Here is a 10,465-nt window from a genome sequence, read left to right as displayed (position 1 = left end):
ATATCTGGAATAGGCAAATCCACAGAGCTAGAAAGTAGATTAGTGGTTTCCTAGGAAGTGAGGAAAAAGAGAATGAGGAGTGACTGCTAATAGATACAGGGTTTCTTTCTGAAGTTATGGAAAAAGTTCTAGAACTAGATAGTGTTGACGGTTGTACAACATTGTGAATGTACTTAATGCCACCGAATTATATGTTTCAAAATGGTTAAAATGATAAATTTAATGTGTATTTTATCACAATTTTTAAAAAAGTTAAATGTTTTCATAAAATGACACCATAAAGTAGTACATCATGAAATATGATACTTTGGTCGATGACAACCACAGCTATTCAAATTATATTTCACTGAGATTAACAAAATGTCAAACTAAAGTTTTTACTGAATTTTACCAAGTTCTATAATGAACTTTTTAATGAATCCTGGTTCAGGAACTTTGTAACTTTTTAAAAAAATTTATTCATTTTGAGAAAGAGAGAGAGAAAGAGAGAGTGCACATGCACATGAGAGCAGGAGAGAGAGAGAATCCCAAGCCGGCTCTGCACTGTTAGCACAGAGCCCGATGTAGGGCTCCAACTCACAAACCGTGAGATTGTGATCTGAGCCAAAATCAAGAGTTGGCTGCTTAACTGACTGAGGCACCCAGACACCCTGAAAATTTGTAAATTTTTCACAATTATTTTTGAAACTAATCAGCAATGAAAAATGACAAATTTTATTTTCATGCTCATTTACAATCTGGCTAGACTTCTAAGAAGAATATGGCCTAAAATCTTTAAATCTGCCTTTCAAGAAGAATATTAGAGTTTAACAGAGGTATGATGCCACAGTACCTAAAGTTCCATATCCTTGGAAACCTTTTAATATCCAAAAAATATATAACTCCCACAGAACCAGCCTTTCAAAACACTAATTCCCCTGTAACCACCCCCAGGAAGGGTAACCAAGGAGAGGTTTAAGTCAAGGCACTGCTTTCAGTTCATCATCAATAGAAAAGCACGGCATATGTCCCTTGAGAAGGTGCCTCCAACAGGCCAATAGACCCAGAACCCTCTATGGCCACAGACAGCAGCCTGGGAAGCAGGAATGGTGGCTGACCTTGCTCTGACCCTCAGTTCATCTGAACTAAGGAAGAAGAGCTCAGTGCTCAGCAATGCATACTACCAGATAGCACTCCTGGAGACACGGAGGAGCTATGATGCTGGATCTTTACTTCTAAGGAACAGAATTCCAGGCACTTACCCGTTTGCAGTACCAAAAGTCCGGGCCTGATATATACTCAAGGATGACCTCTTTGTCATGGATCATTAGAGTTCCCTGTGAAGACAAAGACAGAAGCCATCAACGTCAACCCTCAGAGAAACAGAGAGACAGGAAGGCACAGACCGCCTTTCCAGTCCCCAAGCTGAAACATTTTACAAAGAGTGGCCTATTCATCAACAAAAGGAAATGGCTGTTTTAAACCACAGACTTGGGGCAGTGTGGCAGAGCAAGCTTAAGCTTAAGCTTAAGGAAAGGGCGTGGCAGAAGGTGATATCAGTCTTCGGCCTTGGCTCCTGTGGGTCAGGGTGCTGTCCTTGGGCAGGATAGGCCCAGTCTACTTCTCCAGAGGTCACATAGTGCACTTTCACATGAGTCCCAGCAAGTCTCCCCCACCTGGCTTGGCGCTAGCACACTATCAAGAAGCAAACTCTTCCTTCTGCAGCACAGAGGCACAGGAGCCCTCTCAATTGTCTTCTTTTCCATGGCTAACTCAAAAATCTCCTTGGGAGAGGTAGGTAGGGCTCTTAACTTTGGTGCCTGAAAACTTTCTTTGGAACACTGGCCGCATGGCAAAAGCACCAGGAGAAGAGGCACAACCCCAATGACAGGCAGAAAGGAGAAAGGTGAAAGCTTCACGGCAGGTCACATCCTTATGGCAGGAACCTGAATGGCTGGTGGTGGCAGCAGAGGTGTTGGCGGCAGTGGTGGCAGCAGCATCACTCTGGCTTGGAGCCTATGGAGTGAGCTAGCCATGAGATCTGAGGAGCAACCATTGGCAAATAAGCACTCTGGGGAAGTCTGGCACAGGAACAGGTGGGGAAAGGGGATCAGTAAGCCTGCAGTTAACAGAGTTCCTTTGCCTCTGCATTTTAGAAAAGTCACAAATTCTATTTCATATTAAGAAAAAGTTAAGTTTTAATAAACACTAGCCAGCAGACACGTGTTAGAGTAGAGGAAAAAAATCTCTGCCTACTGACAAGAGACCCTCACCCACACTGGTAAGTGAACTAACCGAGAATGCGACTCTGGAACTAGCCCCTGCGCTGTGTTCATTCTCCGCCCTCTAGGGTCCTCTGTGTCTCCTCAGACAGGGCTCTGAGTTCTACAAGGCATTTCTTTGCAATTGGACCTCAGTTTCTTGCTTGAATCCATACATCTGTCAAATAATGCTTTACCTCTCTGCTTTTCACACCAAAAGAGTCAAGAGAAATACATAGAATAAAATTATTGTCTTGTCAAAACCAAAGGAAATCTGCCCACCTACCTAGGTCCTAGAATCTGGTCTCTGAGAAATTGTTTCTTGGCTCGTTCTCAAGGTTAAAGGATGATGGCAATAAAAATTTGCTAACGTTTATTAGGCATTTACTCAGAGCCAGGAACTGTTAAGTATGTTATTTTATTTAATCCCCTAAATGATCCCATAAAATAACATTATCTCCACTTTACAGATGAGGAAACATGCTCAGAGTCAAGGTCATCCAGATGGTGAAAGGTAGAGCCAGATTCACATGTGGGGCTGTAGATAAGGGACCTCCTGCAGCATTCATCAACTCTTGTTCTGTATTAGGCACAAGCAATCTGCTCTCAGAAACCAATCCAGGAAAGAGCAAAACTCTGCAGGCACAGAGGGTCAGGGAACTATCACTCTGCCAAGCTCTACCCATACAGGGGGTTGGTCAAGATGGTACCCTTCCACCCAGAGGCAGTGTATCACATCATTTAAGAATATGGACTCTGGATCAGGTTCCCTAAATCTGAATCCTGCCTCTACCTCATGACCTTTAACAAGGACCTTAATTTCCATGTTCTTTAGTTTCCTCATTTGTAAAGTAGTGATAACAGTACCTATTTCATAAGGTGGTTATGAAGATTAAGTAAATTAATACATGTAAAGAGCTTAGAATGGACTACAGTGAGGGCTCAATAAATGTATTTCAACTCCTAAGTGCTAAAAAAGGACTAGAATCAGCAGGTGAGACTAGACAAGGTCAAAATGCCACTCGCTTCACCTCATTTGCTTGACAGGTTAATATAATATTTCACAACCCATTTCAATCTACTAAAAGACTAAAGCTTTCACAGGAAATGGTCACCACACATCAGAACCTATATCTTCATGATAGCACTTAATGTTAGTTGTCAATTGCTGGGCCAGATCTTAGTGTCCAGGCTAAATCCTGCTGGCCTTTTATTATCGTACCAAGTGAAGTACTTGGTATAGAAAAGGAACTTAAGCACTTGGGGAATGAACAAAAGACTAAATGGATCCAACCATCCCTGGAAGACTGAAGTGCTTAGCACACAGTGGCTCCGGAGGGAGGTACTGCTGTCGTAGTGTGCATCTGTACACCCAATCCACAAAATGTGTGGGTTGCCATTCGAAGAGTGAACGGTGCTGCAGAACAAGGCACTACTGTGAATACAGTCAATTGCAAATTTTGATTTTACCACTTGAGGCATCAGTAGATTCAGGAATTTCTAAGGCAAAGAGCCTTTATACTTCCAGGGTAACAAACATGTGACTCCAGGAATCACGGATGACTTTCTGTCCAGGGTGGGAAACTCCTCCTGCCAGGAGCACTATTAGCATATCAACTTTAGGAAGACTGCCTTCACCTCATGTGTTACAAAGGCAATGATTCCCAATTCCTCAGAGTCCTCTACAGCTAGGACGACTCTTTCTTTTCAACCTGCACACGGCAAGACATAAAGCTGCCAGAGGAGACCACTGCTAAAGAATATGAAATGGTTTTAACATCACTATTGAAGAACAGCCAATTGTTTTAATAAGAATAAACAGACACAGAAATCATGTGAATGAGAACAATCAGGTTTATCTAGGATTGATTCCCCAGCTGCTATCACACTTAGTCTGCCCAAATATACCAAGCACAGGTGTGATATACACTATACCCCTCCCTATCCTGTGGCCAGGCCCTTTCTTCAGACTGCGTACAAATCTGCCAGTGTCTCCTAAGGAAGCAAACTGTGGGGAGTTGAGTTAGTAAAAATTTAGATAAATATTAATAAGTAAAAAATAATAAGTCATTAAAAATGATTTCATCACTTTTTGGTTGTCGACTTTTAATTGTCTATCATCTACCATCTTCACACATTAGGGCTTTTATTCATCATTTGAATTACTGAGTTTTAATTATTAAGCTACTAAGGCAAAGGTACCATGAAGACCACGAGTCTAACTAACCACGTCTGGCTCCCAAAGAAGAGGAAATGTCAAATTTTACATTTGAAAGTAAAACCAAAGACACCTCCTTTCTCAGTAGTGTTAGACTGGGCTTAAATTAGATTAAAACCTGCTAAAATTCTCTAAGACCAAAGCCCTCACTTGACAAAGTCATCTAGAGATGTTCTTAACTATAATCTCAAGGGGTTTTAACGTGAAGCTGCAGGAAGCTAGAGACAACTGCACTCCTGGAGAGTAAACCAAGTCCTTATTCTCCACCTCGGGGACACTAGACAAGAGCACACTCTGGGTCTGAGGGCTGCTGAACTCAACACAATCATCTCCATTTCCTTTTTCAGCTGCTGCTCCCAGAGACTTCATTCATAACTTCATTTTGTGACTGTCAACCTGTGGAAAGGACTTGGGTCAGAGAATTAAATAAGAATCTACCACATGGTTCACCTGGCTTATAACCAAGCCCCAAGAATTCTTAAGGTACTGGGGAGGTACAAGAGCACATGGGAAGGGGAAGAACATTTCTGGCCAGCAGCTCGGCATGTGTGTTGAAGATCTCCAACACAAGTGCAGTCCCAGTCACACTGTACTGACAGCATGGCGGCTGTGCAGGAGAACTGGTATCCCATTAAAGCGTGGAGTGAGACAGGATCAAAAGGCAGGGAGAAAGTATGTGAGCCTTGTGTACAACTCACACTGAAACATCAGCAATCCCTCCTCGTAGATTTGTGCTTCTTCCAAACACAGGATGAGAAAATCAGGTTACTGGTGGCTGAGAACTGGTACTGTTTATCAGAGATAGTAATCTTTATTCACAAGGCAATTACAGTTTACAAAGGCATTCTTCATAAATGTCACCTTGTTCAATCCTCACAAGTAGGGCATATATAGAATTTATTTCCACATGGGAAAGAATGGCTGGGATACATGGAACAGCTTGCCCAAGGTTACAGAGCTAGTTAGCAACACATATAGAACCAAAAGTCGGGTTTTCTTTTTGCCATACTGTTTTTCTTTGTTTTTAAGCTTCCAGGGAGTCAGCCATCTTATAATAGTTGACACATGAAAGGTGGCTTCTGATGAAAAGATGCATAAAGTCTAAAGAAATTTGCAGGCAATGGCCCCGTAGGGACTTTTTAGAGAGACTGTCGTAAAGACCCTGCTTCCTGACTGTGTTGCCAACCCCCCCCCGCCAAATGGCCTGCTCAAGTGGTCTTTACGTTCTTAAAGCACTACAATTACTTTAGGCACAAGCCTGAGACAAAGACAGTTGGTAGTAAGTAGCTGCTACCAGCAGTTTCAACCACCTAGCAATCAAATGGTCCCACAGAAAGAATACAGCAAGAGGAACAAAACGGTTTAAAAACAGATGTATGTCATTCCCCTTAGTATAAAAGTGTAGTTTTTATAGAAATCTTTTGCAAAACAGACAGGATCAATTTTTCTAGTGCAAGGATATGCTCTAGTTCAAACATTTTATAAAACTTAGTATTTCCAAAGGCCAAAACCAAAATGAGACAGAAGGAGGAAAGGGAGGAAGGAGGTAAGTAGAGGTAGAAATTCAAAGAAGAAATGCTCTGTGACAACTCTGTAGTTCTGTCCAGTGATCTCCATACCCTCTTTAGACTGGCTTTTCAAAGAACAGGGTCTAAGTGCCCCACTGAGCAGCCAGGAGATGAGGCCCTGATGGATCTCCACTGGAAACAGAATCCCACTTCAGGGTCCAATTTAAAGTTGAGGGACAAGATTGGGGTGCCTGGCTGGCTCAGTAAGTAGGGCATGTGACTCTTGATCTCAGGGGCGTTAGTCTGAAGCCCACATTGTGTGCAGAGATTATTTAAACAAAAATAAAATCTTTAAAAATTAAAAGTTTTTCTAAAAAGTTGAGGGGCAAGAAGACATTGCAGTCTCAGCTGCTACTTCATCTTGATATCTTTTCTTGTCTAGATGTGAGCACAATTTTTTTTCTAAAACGGTTCCTAAAATATACATTACCAGACCAGTTTATCATTTCCTAAGAGGACACAACCAGCATCTTGCTAAAACCTTATTTGTGCTCTCTGAAGCAATATGGCTGGCCTGTGTTTCACTCAGCCCAATCCACCAGGCTCAGCAAAGTCAGGGTCTCAAGACGAACTCTGTACCAGGAATACAATACACTCTCGACCAGGCCCTGACATAGAGCAACTTGATTATTGCAAAAGTATCTGGTGCTAAAAACATATTCCACCCCCTTCATCACCATTCCCTGATAGTCTTTGGTGCATTTTTTTTTTTTTTTTTAAATAAAGAGAGAGAGAGAGAGAGAGAGAGAGCATGGGTGGGGAACAGGGGCATGGGGCGGGGGGAGAGGGAGACAGAGAAAGAGAGAGAGAGAGAGAGAGAGAGAGAGAGAGAGAGAGAGAGAGAGAGAATTTCAAGCAGGCTCCATGCTCCACAAGGAGCCCGACACGGGGCTCGATCCCATGACCCTTGGATCATGACCCGAGCCGAAATCAAGAATCAGGCTGGGCCACCCAGGCACCCCCCAGTCTTTGGTGTATTTTTAAGATCCCAGTTCTTCTAGAAAACGCCTCTTGTAATTATGAAAGAAAACCAGTAATCTACAGTCTTGGAGGTAATTCAACAACTTAGCTCCTCAGAAGACTTAAGGAAGACTTGCTTACCAAGGGATCCACAAAACTCTCCTATCCTAAGAGTCATCTGGGTCAAAAACAAAGATGCAAAATAAAAACAAATACATGAGTAAGCAAATAAGTAAATAATCAAAACAGCCAAAAGTCTTTTCTTTCCTTGGGAGAAGGTGAGGCTCCTGGCAGAGGCTGAGACCAGGTAGATGGATGGGGCACTCAGCAAACTCCTTCACCACAAACATATTGCTCTAAAGAAATTATTACTAGATCCAGCAACTGGTACTTACAATAACTGAATAATTGTGAACCACTAAACTGCAAACATTTTTGAAAATTTCATTTTGTTAGAATTGTGTATGTTTTAAAGTAATTATTTCATTCAATGTTGATAAGGACCTCAGTCTAGTTAAACAATTTCCCTGGTTAATCAATAACTTATTTCCAAAAAATTCTTAATGGAAGTAGAAGATCACATTGGAACAGATCTTATTGATAATCCTCAGAATTCCCTTCAGAATTCAGGTTTCTATAACCTCCACTTTTTTTTCTCACTTGGTTTCAATTGCATTGTGATGAAATCAAAGTACTCATAAAGTAGAACAGATACAGAAACAAGATACAGATTGTTCCTTCCTAACGATTTTCTCAATTAACCCTAAAAAAATTGTGAGGTATGCAGAGCAGAGGTTTTAGTCCCAAATAAAAGAGGGGCTCTCTGCCTACTGCAGTTAGGGACATTTTCTCCCCACACTGCTGAATAACAGAACACTATATATATAAACACTCTTTCATATCCTGAGATGACTATTGCTCTAGCTCCCCCTGCTCATTTCTCTGCAAAAAGTGGACCCTAAATTAAACATATAGTTATGCTTCAATGTCTAGGGCTCTAAATCAAGTCACTGTAGGGGAAGTAAAAGGGAGTTTCTAAAATCATTGTGGTAAATGTAAAGTTTCTTATTTTGTTTATTGAGTAACATAATCAAAACATTTCTCATTTCTTTTTCTGTATGCAGAGCTCATGCTGGGAGGTGGGAGGAAAAGCCAAGAGAGGCCCACAAGTCTTAAGACACTGCAGATCACACCCTGAGGCGACCACGAAGGCTACAGTGTTCCCCAGGTATCCCCCAAAGAGCCAGCAGCTCTTCTTCCGGCCTCCCATTGAAAACATTATTTCTACTGCTACCTCCCACCCAAGAACCTTAGCTTCTTGAAGACTGTCTCTATTAGTCTCTTTGCTTTCAGTGTCCTTGCTCAGACATTTCAGAAAGCCCTGCTGACATACTTTCTGCAGAAACAATGTCCTGAAAAGATGAATAAAATACAGTGCCAGACTTGTGAATACACAATGTTCAATTGCCACTTTAGGTCGGTAAACACCCACCATTCTTTTTTTCTTAGGCAAAAAGCTACAGATCCAAGGTACAGAATCAGGCTGGCTCAGCTGGAATAATATGCGACTCCTGATCTTGGGGCTGTGAGTTTGAGCCAGACCCATGTTGGGTATAGAGATTACTAAAGAAAACAACAACAACAACAACAACAACAAACAAACAATTAAAAAAAAAAAAGGGGGCGCCTGGGTGGCGCAGTCGGTTAAGCGGCTGACTTCAGCCAGGTCACGATCTCGCGGTCCGGGAGTTCGAGCCCCGCGTTGGGCTCTGGGCTGACGGCTCAGAGCCTGGAGCCTGTTTCTGATTCTGTGTCTCCCTCTCTCTCTGCCCCTCCCCCGTTCATGCTCTGTCTCTCTCTGTCCCAAAAATAAAAAAATAAACGTTGGAAAAAAAAAAAAAAAAGCGCTACAGACCCAATGCCACTCTTGACAGCTGCTATAAGACTAAGAATGGAAGCTCTGAGTCAGAAAAGGTCCAACGGGACAAATGATTAAGTGCCTAATCCTTTTCGGTCTACTCATTCTCACTTGCAAATAACAGAGTTATCAAACTTCAGTTCGTAATAAAAACGAGGGGTGGCTTTTCACATGTAAGGCAAGCTCAAGTCAAATTAGACCACTGAGTTTGGGGCGCCTGGGTGGCTCAGTCGGTTAAGCGTCCGACTTCGGCTCAGGTCACGATCTCATAGCTTGTGAGTTCGAGCCCCGCGTCTGTGCTGGCAGCCCAGAGCCTGGAGCCTGCTTCAGATTTTGTGTCTCCCTCTCTCTCTGGCCCTCCCCCGTTCATGCTCTGTCTCTCTCTGTCTCAAAAATAAATAAACATAAAAAACAACAACAACAACAACAAGTTAGACCACTGAGGAAGCAACATTTACTGAGCTATATAATAGCTGCTACTGCAGCAGGTACACACTGAGAATGAGGGAATGATCTCTGCACAGGGCAGAAATCTCAGGTAATCTATGAATTTGAGAGAACACAAACCCAAGAGGTCTCTAACAATGTCTCAGCTAGAGTTGCTGCCAAGTGCTACAAAGGCAGAGCCCTCAGCAATCAAGAAACTCTCCCTGATCAGACTTGTATGCTCTGAGAATCTAATACAGCCTTAACCCTTGAATACCTTTAAACACCCTCAGAGCGAAGATATACTATCCAGTGTATTAAAAGGCATCCTGGGGAGCTTGGGTGGCTCAGTCGGTTAAGCGTCCAACTCTGTACTGATAGTTCAGAGCCTGAAGCCTTCTTCAGATTCTGTGTCTTCCTCTGTCTCTGCCCCTTTCCCACTCATGCACTGTCTCTCTCTCAAGAATAAATAAACATTAAAAAAATAAATAAATAAAAGGCATCCTTTATACCTGTTTAAAGGAGATCAAAATTGGGGTGCCTGGGTGGCTCAGTAGGTTGGGCTTCTGACTCTTGGTTTTGGCTCAGGTCATGATCTCATGGGTGTGGGAAAGAACCTCACATACGGCTCTGAGTTGAATATGAAGCCTGCTTGGGATTCTCTCTCTTCCTCTCTTTCTGGTCCTCTCACGCTTACATGCTCTCTCTCTCTCAAAATAAACATTTAAAAATAAATAAAGGTTGTCAAAATTAACCAAGTGATCATATAATTGAAAATTTCTCTTTTTTATAAGAAAAACTGGGAAGAGGGGCCCCTGGGTGGTTCAGCTGGTTAAGTGTCTGACTCTTGATTTCAACTCAGGTCAGTTGTGAGACTGAGCCCCATGTCAGACTCTGCGCTGAACATGGAGCCTGCTTGGGATTCTCTCTCAATCTCTCCGTCCCTCCCCTGCTTGCAAGCATGCTTTCTCTCTCAAAAGAAATAAACATTAAAACAAAAAAAAGCGGGGGGGGGGGGGGGGGGGCGGGGCGGCGCCTGGGCAGCTCAGTCAGTTAAGCGTCTGACTTCAGCTCAGGTCATGATCTCACAGTTCATGAGTTCGAGCCCCATATCGGCTCTGTGCTGACAGCTCAG

The 10,465-nt window shown here is 42.6% G+C and overlaps 1 protein-coding gene across 11 annotated transcripts in view; it reads right to left on the bottom strand.

The window, feature by feature from the left end:
- The window catches only part of RBM6 (RNA binding motif protein 6), a 104,969-nt gene that overhangs the window by 20,688 nt on the left and 73,816 nt on the right, over nucleotides 1–10,465 (bottom strand). For 10 of the 11 annotated variants that reach the window (XM_047846033.1, XM_047846077.1, XM_047846052.1 and 7 more), the window contains one exon: nucleotides 1,242–1,316. In XM_047846033.1, coding sequence (XP_047701989.1) covers nucleotides 1,242–1,316 — 75 coding nt within the window. Of the gene's footprint in view, nucleotides 1–1,241; nucleotides 1,317–2,274; nucleotides 2,442–10,465 lie in introns of all 11 variants that reach the window. The other variant, XM_047846098.1, reaches the window with a different exon arrangement.

This window comes from Prionailurus viverrinus, chromosome A2, assembly GCF_022837055.1.
Source record: "Prionailurus viverrinus isolate Anna chromosome A2, UM_Priviv_1.0, whole genome shotgun sequence".
Classification (NCBI taxonomy): domain Eukaryota; kingdom Metazoa; phylum Chordata; class Mammalia; order Carnivora; family Felidae; genus Prionailurus; species Prionailurus viverrinus.
This window is presented reverse-complemented; position numbering and strand designations above follow the sequence as displayed.